The sequence below is a fragment of the Eschscholzia californica genome, unplaced genomic scaffold (genome assembly GCF_041429995.1).
Source record: "Eschscholzia californica isolate CP2 unplaced genomic scaffold, dmEscCali1.0.p SCAF_4, whole genome shotgun sequence".
Lineage (NCBI taxonomy): Eukaryota > Viridiplantae > Streptophyta > Magnoliopsida > Ranunculales > Papaveraceae > Eschscholzia > Eschscholzia californica.
The window spans coordinates 56967874-56981436 of NW_028238461.1; the positions used below are offsets into that span (position 1 = coordinate 56967874).

The following is a 13563-nucleotide window of genomic DNA, read 5'->3' on the forward strand; positions in this document are numbered from 1 at the left end:
GATGTAAATGAACAATTGTAAAACAATTTGCTAATATGTGGAGTACTAATTTTAGAGGACCCATATTACAGTTTTTTCTTTCCAAATTATATTCTCTAAGGAGTAGTAGTATTTTATAGTGGTTGAGACTGTGAGAGTATATTTACTAGTACATTTTATTCACTCCACTTTCTTTCTCCTGTTTTCTCCACCACCAACATTTATCATTTCTTAACAAAAAAAAAAAAAAAAAACCAACATTTATCATTTTTATGAAACCAAACCTTTTAGATTCTCTGCAAAAAATCTCAAGATTTATTCTCTCTCTACCTTTCATATCGATCCAGTCAGATGTAACTTTTTAGTGTCCCTCCAAATGACCCATTTCATGAATTAGTGGTTGCAGCATCTTTCTCTCTCTATCTCTCTTGGTCCCTAATATCACACACACATTGATGTAGAATCTAGAGAGAGAAACAAAGATATTAGTACTCCACTAGTATCTTTCTTTTCTAGTAACAGGGGAATCAGTGAATGAGTGAGTGATTTCTAAGTTTTTGTTGGTTCAATCACTAAAACTGAAAGTATCCCTCCACCTCACAAACACAAGAAAAACCCTTGTTTATTTTCTCTCCCTCTCTCTCTCTACACGACTACACAGTTAGTCCTAAAAATAATTTAAAAGGAAACCCACTTCCTCTAATTACAATATTTTATTTTGGGAAGTTTGAATCGACCCTGAGAAAAAAAAAAACAGAGCTTTGTTATTATTTATGCCGACTCCGGTTAGTACAGCAAGACAATGTTTAACACTAGAGGCTGCGCGTGTTCTCGACGATGGGGTGGTTGTTGCTCATCGACGATCTCACGCGCAGACAACTTCTTTACATGTTATTTCATCTTTTCTCTCTCTACCTTCTTCAATACTTCGTGAAGCTTGTTCAAGAACTAGAAATTCTTCTTACTCTTCTCGTCTTCAATTTAAAGCACTTGAACTCTGTTTTAATGTTGCTCTTGATCGTCTTCCTTCTTCAAAAAACAACAACAACAACATTGATGAACCACCCATTTCTAATTCATTAATGGCAGCTATTAGAAGATCTCAAGCTAATCAAAGAAGACACCCTGAAACTTTTCATCTTCATCTTCTTCAACAACAACAACAACAACAACAACAACAGAACCAGTCTTCTATTTCTTGTGTCAAAGTTGAAATTCAACAATTTATACTCTCTATACTTGATGACCCAGTTGTTAGTAGAGTTTTCGGTGATGCGGGTTTTCGAAGTACTGATATAAAGTTTTCGATTCTCCGTCCTTCTCCTCAATCACTCATTAGGTATACTTCTTCTTCTTCATACCCACCTCTGTTTTTATGCAATTTGGCCGGTTCATGTGGTGATTTTGAACCGGGTCGCCGGAGTTTTAGTTTTCCGTTCTCAGGGGGTTCTGAAATTAGTAATGGAGATGAGAATTGTAGAAGAATTGGAGATATTCTTGGTAGGAAAAAGAATAGGAATCCATTGCTTGTGGGTATTTGTGCAATTGACACAATTAGAAGTTTTAAAGAATTTGTTGAAAGTGGTAAGAATGGAGTCTTACCTATTGAGATTTCTGGGTTGGATTTCATTTGTATCGAAAACGAGATTCAAAAATTTGTTAGAGAGACTAAAAACAAGGAAGTATTGGGTATGAAGTTCGAAGAATTAGGTCGATTAGTTGAGAGTTGCTCTGGTCCTGGTATTGTTATTAGCTATGGAGATTTGAAAGCTTTCATTGAAGATGGTTGTTCAGATGCAATTAGTTATTTGATTTCTGAATTGACAAAGTTGGTCCAAATTCATATTCAAAGTGGGAAATTATGGTTGATGGGAACAACACCAAGTTATGAGACATATTTGAGATTCATAACTAAGTTTCCATCCATAGAGAAAGATTGGGATTTGCAGCTACTTCCAATCACTTCTTCCAGACATTCTTCCATGGGAGGAGGATATTTCGCTCCACCCCAAAGGTCGGTCGCTTTATCTTGAACTTTAGATAGTTTTCTTAGCAATCTTTTTGTTTGCTTTCCATTAAAGCCGCATTATTTTGAGCTACTGCCTACTGTATGCTTAAATAAGTTGAAATTTTCGGACGAGCCCATCAATATGTGTACGATTTGTAGCCACATCTCTCACGAGGAATTGCGTTTAATTTTCGAGTTAGTCTCACAGTTTTTGTTTATGATATATTTGCAGCTTGATGGAATCATTTGTTCCACTAGGTGGGTTCTATTCGACTCCATCAAATTCGAAGAGTTTATTAGGCAGCACATATCAATCTTTAACTCGTTGTCACCTATGCAACGAGAAATATAAGCAAGAAGTTTCGGTTATTCTAACTGGGGACAGCACCGTCCCAGTGACAGACCAATACCGAGCAAACTTACCTTCGTGGCTTCAGTCGACTGAAATCAATACGAACAATGGATCGAATGTGACAAAGGTATGAATCTGTGTCGAAACATAAGTATTAGTCCCCTGAGTACGAGGCTAATAGCACGAAAGTTTTCTCGGCAGTATTTGTCCAAACCTCATTTACTTGTCTCAAGTGCAGGCCAAAGATGATGAAACTGTATTAAATACTAAAGTTGCTGGACTACAAAAGAAATGGAATGACATTTGCGGGCGTCTTCACCAAAGCTTTCGTGGTCCGATAGATGCTAGTCGAGTAGGGCATCAAGTGTTTCCATGTGTTGTGGGATTTCCTGTTGTTGCAGAAAGGAAGGACCACCGATTTGATAATCGCCAAATTAGCGATCTAAATGCATCACCGAATGAAAATGGAAGCAAAAGCTTAGCCGTTTCGTTGTCATTGGAGTTGCAGAAGGCATCAGAAGAGGGCCCAAACCTCTCAAACTCTGGAGATTCTAAAACCCGGAACGGTAATTCTCCACAGAAACTGCACACAAGATATTCAATGGGTGAGCAGTCTCGGCCGTGCACTATTTCCACTACTACTATACCTGATGAACATGCATCTCCTTCCTCTGGAGTATCGGTGACAACAGATTTAGGGCTTGGAACACTCTATTCATCCATTGGTCGAGAATCAAAAGCACCCACATATGAATCCCATAGAGAAAACCTTGAGGACTCGTCAGGTTGTTTTTCAGCAGAAGTTGGTCTGGCCAATGAAACTATTCCAAACCACCCAATTCGATCTTCTTCCAGCTCTGGGCTGGATTCAGATGGGCAGTTTTATCTAAGAGATTTCAAGATTCTCTGGAAAACGCTGAAACAAAAGGTTGGTAGACAGGATGAAGCATTATACGCTGTTAGTCGAACTATCGCTTGCTGCAAAACAGGAAAAGAAAGATATCGTGGCGCTAGCTTAAAAGGAGATATATGGTTCAGTTTCCTCGGACCCGATAGGGTTGCAAAGAAGAAACTTGCTATCTCCCTGGCAGAGGTAATATATGGCAGTAGACATAGCCTAATCTATGCAGATTTAGCTTCCCCAGAGCGAGTTAACCAACCAAAGACAATATTTGATTTCGAAGAAATAAATGGTTATGATGTAAATTTCAGAGGGAAGACAATAATTGATTATATCGCCGCAGAAATAAGGAAAAGACCATTATCGGTAATTTTGCTTGAAAATGTAGATAAAGCGGATACGTTGACTCAGAGTTGCCTATCTCAAGCTATCAAAACTGGTAAATTCACCGACTCGTATGGAAGAGAAGTTGGAATCAACAATACCACATTTGTAATTACATCACAAAGAATAAGGGGTAATGGAAACTTCGGTTCCACGATCGGACCTACTAAATTTTCGGAAGAAAATATTCTAGAATCAAAAAGGTGGGAAATGAAGTTGTTAACTAAATATGATCCTGAATGCACCATTACAAGAGCAAAACCAAGTGTGTTTATATCTTCAAGAAAGTCAGCTTCTAGTCTGGCGATTCTGAACAAAAGGAAGCTTATTGGAACTGGTAACCCCTCGAAACGAGTTCAAAAGACATCGAATAAGTTTCTAGATTTGAATATACCCATCGAAGATTCCGAAGCAACTGACGAAGTCGATGACACTATTGAAACTACCTCTGTATCTGAAACCTCAACAGAATGTATGAATAGTTTCTTTCAATTAGTAGACGAAAGAGTTGTTTTCGAACCCTTTGATTTCGATTGTCTAGCCGAGGAAGTACTAAAAAAGATCAGGAGAAATATTGAGGAAAGCATTGTTGGGTTTGAGTGTCAGCTGGAAATCGATTCACAAGCGATGGAACAGATACTTGCAGCTTCATGGTTATCGGATAACGATAAAGCTATAGAGTATTGGGTGGAGCAAGTTCTTATTAGTAGCATAGTCGAGGCTCGAAAAAGGTATGGTATCGAAGAAGGATCAATTCTGAAACTTGTTACTTGCGAGGGACTCCAAATGAAAGAAGAAGCACCTGGACTTTGTCTTCCTGCAAGAATCATTCTTCCTTGATAAACATCTTGTGAGTAACAAAGTGTATAATAGTAATGTAGTTAGTCATAATTATTACAACTCTAATTTGGCCTTTTGAAATCCCATTATTAGGTTGGGGGATTTAATCCTGTTGGTTCGCATTGTTATGTTATATAATTAAAATGCAGTTAGATAATGTAGATTGGTAATGTTTCATGAATCATGGTTCTTCAAACAAGGGTCGATTTTTCGTTGATGGTTGTGACAGCACATTTACGTATGAGACGATCTATATGGAGAGATGGATTGACAGTTTTGACTACGGCCTATGGGTGTTCATGAAATTTCGGTAAAAGTACTAATGTTAATAAATTGGTTCTGACTGACAAAACTTGGCAGAAGCCGCGGAACCGGAGTTGAGCCAGTAAAGGACTAGTACTCGTCCAAATGTAAAGTGACAGTCCAAAAGGGCTAGTAACAAAAGGATGTTTCTAACAAATTCTTGAAAGTTCAATTGAGTGTTACTAAGGGTCCGTTTGATACGTGTGAAAATAGATGAGTAAGAAAACAGTCATTTTCTGATGGGAAAGAGAACATATTCTTTCACATTAGAAATTCAAGTTATAGTGTTTGGTAAGGTTATGGGAAATTATGTGGTGCCTTTAAAAAGCAATGAAATTATTGGACTTCTTTGAGGTGCCTTTGGGAAGTCCAATTCATATCTTCAAATCGATTTACTTAGAGAGAGAAAGAGTTGCATAAGACCTAAAAACCTAATCACTGCATGATTGATAAACCCTATCCTCTTCTTCTAATTCTTCAAATCGATTCAGATCTATTTCTTCAAATTCTTCGAACCCTAATCTCTTCTTCTTCTTATTCTTCAAATCCTATTCTCTTCCAATTCTTCTTCTTCAAATCGATTCATAAACCTAATCACTGCATGATTCATAAGCCCTAATCACTGCATGATTCGTGATTCATAAACCACATCCAAGAACAAAAACATTCAAGTCATATACAAATTCGGATCTATAAACAAGTATCAAAATAACTGGATTTAAACCATTGAAGAAATAAGGGTGGGGTTTTCATTGCTTTTTATTAGTTCATAAACCATTGAAGAAATTAGGGTTTATTAGTTCATTGCTTTTTATTCAAGTCAAACCTAATTGATTCAGATTCATAAACCATTGAAGAAATTAGGGTTCTTTCAGTTCTAAATAACTGAGGATTTATAGAGATTAGGGTAGGGTTTTCTGGTTTGAACAAATTAGGGGATTATTACTATGTGGCAGAGATTCCTGGTTTGTGTTTCATCTTCTCTTTTATTCAAAATACTAAATAGATTTGATAAAAAGCTTTATTGAGATACATAAATTTGCTGGACAGAGATGAGAGCGAATGAGAAAGAAATCTTTAGGAGAGAGAAGAGTCTGATTGTGAGAGGAAGAAATGGAAAGAGTTTTTAGACAGAGAAAGTCTCGAGGAGAGAGAGCGCAACATTGAGTGGGTGAGAAATCTGTTTTCCTACCTTTTGAGTGGGTAAAAATATCAAGCCTTTTGCCCACTTTTTTTTACCACGAGAATTCGACTTTCCCATGTTTTGTTCCAATCAAACAGTGGAAAATCGATTTTCTTACCCACTTTATTTCAGTCACACATATTTCGTCACACATATTTCGTCAAGCATGGAAATTTTCCCAGACAAAATCATGGTTTATACATTTTGTTGCCTCGTGTATTAAGATAATTTATCTCTATATTGTGAAGTCCCTTATAATAAGGTGTGTTAATATGCATGTCTCTCTACCAAAGATACCACCGTTTAAATTTGTTTCACTACAAAACTTATATTTCCGGCGAGTAACTTAACAAAAATACCCTTTAGATAGACAAATGAATAACTAAGATGTTTGATAGACAAAGAGTATCAAGTGCATAAATAAGATGTTTGAGGAAATTGAAAAATACATGTTTTGCAAACTTAGGAAGATAGAACTATCTGAATGGGATATCAATCCCTTGTAAAGGCATTATTCGCAGAGACAGTCAGTCACCGTAACTGAAAAGAAAAACAAATTTAAACTAAGTTTTTTTTCTCTAACTTTCTTCAAAAAGGAGAAATCTTGTTTACATAAAAAAGTAAATGTCCTTTTGTCAAACCTAGAAGGACGAAAACATCATTTTGAAGTAAAACTAAAAATATCACTTGAAAACATAAGAATAAAAAATTTATTTTAACAAAACCAAAATAGAGAGTGAGATTTTGAAACTCTCAAAATAATAACGAAAACTAGCTTATCTTTTCAAATTTCAAAAACATAAAAGCTTATCTTTTCGAAACCCTCTGTTTTCCACAAAAGGAAGGTTTCTAATGATTCCAATGAGAACTAACATATCAAACACAATCTTAACTCGCCTAACACTTTGTTGTGCCATTTACATATAATTGTGATGTTAAACTAATGCGCAAGTTCTCATGATTCTCGATGAGATTTTGGCTTGTATGAGGCTGGTTGCTCTTGTGTCACAAGCTCTCTTGTTGATTCTATGAGCAAACTACCTCTAGCGTTATAGAAAAAGCGGTGGAATACGTTTTTTTTTGTTGGATTAAGTATAACCCTATGCCTTGCACTCCTGTATATTGCATTGGTCAGTACCTAATTGTGCACAGGATGACACTAGATTAAATACAACTTCAAATTACAAAACTTCATACATAGGCAGATAGGCTAAGTGGCTAACAAACATAGCTATGAAGACCATAAAAAGAGTAACATATCTATCTCATGAAAATGGAGAGAATAGTGCTAATGATAACCAGAATTTGATCGCCCAATGTTAACGACAATGGTATCCGGATTAGGTTTTATAGTAAGTTAGTAACCCAGATATCGGCTTGACGAACTTGAAGACCAGGGACTTGGTCGTCCGTGAGAAGAAGAGTTAAACCATGCACCTGGATCAGAATGTGAAGAGAGACAAAGAGTAAGATCAGGCTGTGGACATTTTTGATAGAAACTTAGACTTACACATCTTGTGAGTAACAAAGTGTATAATAGTGCTGTAGTTATAATTATAATTATTACAACTCAGTTTTGGCCTTTTGCAATTCCATTATTAGGGTGGGCGATTTAATCCGGTTGGTTCCAATTGTTATGGTATATAATTAAAATGCAGTTAGATAATGTAGATTGACAATGTTTCAACCGAGGGGCGATCTTCCGTTTCTAACTAATTCTGAAAAGCTAATCCTAGATTTGGGGATGAAAAGCTAATCCTAGATTTGGGGTTGAAGAAACCTTAGATGAAAAATCAACCATAGATTTGGGGATGAAAAGCTAATCCTAGATTTGGGGTTGAAGAAACCTTAGATTAAGTACGAAGGAATCGAGTTTTGTGAAATTCGGTATGAAAAACCCTCGGCCATGTCACCCGTTTGTTCAAGACCCAATGCATGGCCTCAGACTGAGACTTCTTTCAGATTGGACCAGTCCGAGACTAGGCTTTGGGCCTCGAACTGGTCAAACCCTCTGATGAGGCGCCTACAGCAATTGGGGGAGGCCCCTTTAGACACACCCATGCCAAAATAGTTTTACAGTTAACTTGTTAGAAGTTGACATATCTCATAATATCTAATAAAAATGAGGACAAATAAAGCCATAATTTATGTACCTTCACTCCAGGCCTCAATCAATTATAAGTTTCTTTTTGTTGCAAGGTGAACCAATTCAAATACATTGAAGCCCGCCTCTAAACACAGGGCCGTATTACCTCCAAATTGGGCTTGAATCTAGAATGATGTCCTCATAATGAATTTCAACCGTTCGATCTGATATGTGATAGATTTCTAACAAGAAAGAGACTCTGAGTAGGTGATGACGTGGGTGAAAGAGGGAGACAAAAAGATTTTGGACGGCTGAGTGAAATGGGACCCACTTTTACAGTTAGTAGATACTCTGATAATGACTTGTTTGGTAAGAAGGTTGAACTTAGCTGGTTTAGTGGGGATCCCACTGGTACAAGTGTCCAAACAGTCCAACTCTTTTAAGGTACATAAACCAGACTGTCCCAATTTTACACCTCACACCAACAAATCCTATTTTAGCTTGATAGAATAGAATCCCATTATATATTAGATGGAATCTCCTTTCTATTATGAGACCTTGAGTAGTCACAGCCTCGTTCGTTTTCTTTAGGGTCCTCGTATGAGACATTATTTATTACTATATAGTTCATGACGTGTGGATTGTATATCAAAATCCATAACCATCTGATATGTACTTGACAACATAATGACATTTAACTTATTTGATCTTCTATAGGTTTCTTTGTTGTTTCTGAATGAGTCATTCGAAGTCAAAAATACTTATCCCTAATTGAATTTAAGACTAGTTGAACTGTAAATATGTGGCTTTATATTTGATGAGTTTTTTTTTTAATTAATCTTTGAATTTTATTATTTTATTGTAAAGTGGATAACAACAATGTCCATCAAAAACTTGAGCAAACACATGTAACTAAAATAACAAAGAAAAAAAACATGTCAAAATCTATTTTAGCTCCGCATTCCTTGTTACAATTTATCGAGATAATCATAACGGCTAGTGCATCTGTGCATAAAAGTATATTAAGACAATAGATAATATCTATTATATTAAAACAGCTCGGTCGGTTTTTCAGGGGATAAGTCCGACTGTCCATTTTATTTTAGAGATTTGATTGGGAACACACCCGACGGACGATATAAATTTTTTTTATGTAAATAGACTAAAAAAAGAAGGGTATCTATGTAAATCAGTCAAAATTGGTTAGAATAACTACCCACATATTTCTCTCCCTATTTTTTTCCTCCCACGGATTACATCTTAGAAACTACAGTTATCCCTCTCTCATCTTTAATGTAATTTATGTTGTAATTTAAATTTATTTTTCTCTTCCTCAAAGGTGTTAGCCAAGAGGGATCTTCCCCGTCCGTAGGACGGGGAGGAAACCTAGTCTATAGTAAATGAACAACACTATAATTTGAAAGAATATTAGATAAAAAGATAATAAATAGTTAAAACTTTAAGAAATTTTCCTTATTAGATTTAATCTTAACAAAATTATAAAAAATACGCCTAACTTATTTTTTTAATAACCAATCAATATTTATATAAATTTGTAACTAATTGACAATGAGTGGAGAGGACCTGAACATTATATTCTTGGTTGTTAAATATTCGTTCTTCACACGCCCCCTCACGTGTGGGATTCTTTGAGCTTAACACGTGTTTTCTTTTTTCTTTCGAGTGACGCGGAGCACGTATGACTTTATAAGCCTATCACGTGTGGGACTAGTTCTGGTATCATGTTAAGTTTGTGGTAATCAAATTCAAAATCGATTGCGGTAGACATACCTCCCTAGATCGGGTGGTTTAAGGTTCCTCATTTAAGAAAAATCATTCATGGTGGGATTACTAATTCATTTTTGGAATTCGTAAAGAAGTTTGTCTTTCTATAAAGAAAAAAAAAAGTTGTCTTGGTTGGTGTGGACTATTTTGACCTATCCAACCCATGATATTGGACTTTGATGAGTCATGAAATGGTTCAAAATCAACCACTCAAAAGATCTTTATTGGGCGTGACTGGTTCTCACCTTTTACCGGTTACCACTTTTTTATGTCGTTTCCTAATATCTCATGACACGCGGCGTCGCGTTCCCGGTCGATCCAGTCAGATAGATACTGTAATTATGGTGGTGGTGGGCCTACTAAATTTAGTTTAACATTTCGATATCATTTGAGTTTCATTTGAGAAGATGTCTCTCTCGCCTTTTTTGACTTCCTAAAAAGCAACAAGAAGACTAGAGGAGCCTCCGTTCTCTCTCTCTCTCTAAAACCCCACTAATAAGTTCAAACAAAAGAAGCTCCGCTCCGATTACTTTTTCATTCCCCCTGTAATTACAAGGTACGTTTGTTCTGATCTTCCTTTTATTACTTCAGTACTAGTTAAGATAACTAGTGATTTTGGGTTTGAAACTCTAGGTTTTAATTCAATTTATGAGTGATTTTTTGAAGATTTTGTGGGTTTTTGTTTGTTTACTGTTCGGTGATTGAGTGGAAAATGTTAAGGTTTATGGTTAAAACTTTGAAATTCTCCTTGTGAGTTTGACTGGTTTGACTCCGATTTCTGGCTGTTCAAACGCTAGCTAGTAATAGATTATGATTTTGTTTTAATGAGGTTTTTGACTGATCAAGTGCAAGTTAGGGTTGATGGTTAAAAAAGTTGAAGCTTTGTTTCAGAATTTGACTGGTATATGAAATTTTTATAGTTTATGTTTCAATCAACCTACTAGATTTTAGAGTTATTTCTGGATCCTAGATGGAATCTGTGGGGATTTAGTATTTGGTGGTTGCCAATTTAGGTTTATGTTTCAAAGGTTGAACCTTTTTTTTTTTTTTTACTATTTCATTCTAGTACTTGATTTATATTAATTTTCATAACTATGGGACAATTATATCTATATGTGATATCTAATATAATTATTATAGGATTAATTTCAGGCTGATTGTTTCTCGGAATTATTACGTAAAAGGAGTGATCTTGCTAGGAAATACAAAGCTCCATGTGTAGTGGGTCGAAGAGGAAACTATCTCCAACTGATTTTGTCATGGAAGGCGAATCACTTGATCAAAACGAAGGATTTTGCCACAAAAGTTCTGCTCTGCTCGAATTATCTGCGTCTGACGATCTAATCGGTTTCAAAAAGTCTGTTGAAGAAGAGGGTTTTAATGTCAATGAAGCAAACCTTTGGTATGGGAGAAGTATTGGGTCGAGAAAGATGGGTCTTGATGAGAGAACTCCCCTCATGATTGCAGCCATGTTCGGGAGCACCGAAGTTCTGAAGTATATACTTGGTCTCGGCTGTGTTGATGTTAACCAAGCTTGTGGGTCTGATGGAGCAACTGCCCTTCACTGTGCTGCTGCCGGTGGATCTTCAGCTTCACCCGAGATCGTCAAGATCTTACTTGATTCGTCTGCTGATCCTAATTCAGTTGATGCTAAAGGGAACAAACCTGGAGACATAATTGCTCCAGGTTCCAGACCTTCTTGTGTATTGAGAAAGAAGACACTTCAGATGATGCTAAAGGGTGGTGATAGTATTAATTCTCTTGATGGATGGGTTACTAACCTGCCGGAAGAACTTGAACAGCTGATGATAACATCTCAGAAAGATGGGAGTGAGAAGAAAGATTATCCAATTGATCTCACTCTGCCTGATATAAACAACGGTATCTATGGTACAGATGAATTCAGGATGTATACCTTCAAGGTGAAGCCTTGTTCAAGAGCTTACTCTCATGACTGGACTGAATGCCCATTTGTTCATCCGGGTGAAAACGCAAGGCGTCGTGACCTGCGAAAATACAACTACAGCTGTGTCCCTTGTCCAGAATTTCGAAAGGGAAGTTGCAGGCAAGGAGATGCTTGCGAGTATGCACATGGAGTTTTTGAGTGTTGGCTCCATCCTGCTCAGTACAAGACTCGGCTTTGTAAGGATGAGATTGGATGCAACCGGAGAGTTTGCTTCTTTGCTCACAAGCCTGAAGAGCTTCGCCCACTTTACGCTTCGACTGGGTCAGCCGTGCCATCTCCAAGATCATCTTCAGGCAATTTCTCTCCATTTGATATGACAACTGCTAGCCCTCTTACTCGTGGATCTTCTTCTTTTATGGGTCACTCTACTTCCTCACCACCTGTTTCTCCCTTAGCAGCCAGTTCCTCACCCATGGGAATTGGGTTTTGGAACCAGGCAAATCTCGTGCCACCTACCTTGCAACTCCCTGGTAGCAGGCTCAAGACTGCAATTAATGCAAGAAATATGGATTCAGACATGGATTTGATCGGTTTAAGTCCATATCATTACCAGCAACAGCAGCAACAACTGATGGATGAAATATCTAACGTCTCTTCCCCGACTAGCTGGAGTAACTCCTTGGCGACTTCTACAGCCTTTGCAGCTCCGGCTGGGAGCCGGCTTGGTGGGATGAAACCTACTAACCTAGATGACGCTTTTGGATCTCTTGATCATTCTGTACTGTCACAATTACAAGACTTCTCTCTAAACAGTCCAAACTCCCTGGTTCATTCTCCTACTGGAATTCAGATGCGCCAAAATATAAACCCGCGGCAGCTTCGAGCTAGCTACCCGACCAACCTCTCGTCCTCTCCGGTGAGGACATCATCTTTTGGTCTGGATTCATCTGGTTCAGCAGCTGCTGCTGTCATGAACTCGAGGTATTCTGCCTTTGCCACACGCAGCCATAGCTTCATCGAACGTGGTTCAGTAAGCCATCATACTGGACTAATGAGCTCAGCTGGTATGACGACTAGTACTCGTTCTGGTTGGGGTTCCCCTAGTGGGAAGCTAGACTGGGCCATTCAAGGTGAAGAACTGAACAAGCTAAGAAAGTCCGCGTCTTTTGGGCTCAGAAGCAGTAACATTGGCATTGCCTCTCCCAAAGAGCCAATCTCTGATGCTTCATCCGTAAATGGACCAGATGTATCTTGGGTCCAATCTCTGGTGAAAGATGTTCCATCCCAGGTGGTTCCTAACCGGCGATTTACTTTTGACGAGCACCAGAAGCAGCAGTATGAACTAAACAGTGGAGGTATGGAAATACTTTCACCATTTGTGGAGCAGTTGTACATGGAGCAGGAGCAGACAGTGGGTTAGGCATGTTTCACTTGGCAACCACTTTGTTCGGCTGTTCGATTTTAGCCTTAACTAAGCCAATTTTTTAAATTTATTATTTAAATTTGTTGTTATATGAAGAAGTTACTGATTTATCCTGTGGAGACCTCTTATTATGGAGAAAGGGGCGAGTCTTGTACAGGTAAGAGCTCAGAATTGTATAATGAGATGAGAGTTTGAAGTGGAATGAGATGGAAAGGCGAATCTTCTCCATTACAATTGAAGATAGATAGCTAGATGTATACATGTTGAATAAACATTTGGATTCAGGGACTTAACAATATATTGTTTATATTTGTTGGGAGTTTTTTTTACTTTCTTTTAGCAAGTGTATCTAATCCCTTTCATCAAAAAAAAAAAAAAAAAAGTGTATCTAATCTTAAACATTTCTTATTGCA

At 37.4% G+C, this 13563-nt stretch overlaps 2 protein-coding genes across 4 annotated transcripts; both read left to right on the top strand.

The window, feature by feature from the left end:
• The first annotated feature begins 115 nt into the window (after nt 1-115).
• On the top strand, nt 116-4621 carry LOC147546693 (protein SMAX1-LIKE 6-like). The gene is made up of 3 exons (XM_086637915.1): nt 116-1993; nt 2220-2466; nt 2578-4621. Exons 1-3 carry the CDS (start codon nt 753-755, stop codon nt 4462-4464), a joined length of 3375 nt encoding a protein of 1124 aa, XP_086494041.1. The 5' UTR covers nt 116-752; the 3' UTR covers nt 4465-4621.
• Nucleotides 4622-10189: 5568 nt separating this feature from the next.
• LOC147546694 (zinc finger CCCH domain-containing protein 66-like) lies at nt 10190-13461 on the top strand. 3 transcript variants are annotated; one of them, XM_086637917.1, is made up of 2 exons: nt 10190-10377; nt 10962-13461. In XM_086637917.1, the coding sequence occupies exon 2, from the start codon at nt 11036-11038 to the stop codon at nt 13145-13147; it is 2112 nt and encodes a 703-aa protein (XP_086494043.1). In that variant the 5' UTR covers nt 10190-10377; nt 10962-11035; the 3' UTR covers nt 13148-13461. The 3 variants fall into 3 exon arrangements, with proteins under 3 accessions (XP_086494043.1, XP_086494042.1, XP_086494044.1); XM_086637916.1 differs by having other exon boundaries at nt 10212-10377; nt 10974-13461; XM_086637918.1 differs by having other exon boundaries at nt 10375-10722.
• Nucleotides 13462-13563: the final 102 nt, after the last annotated feature.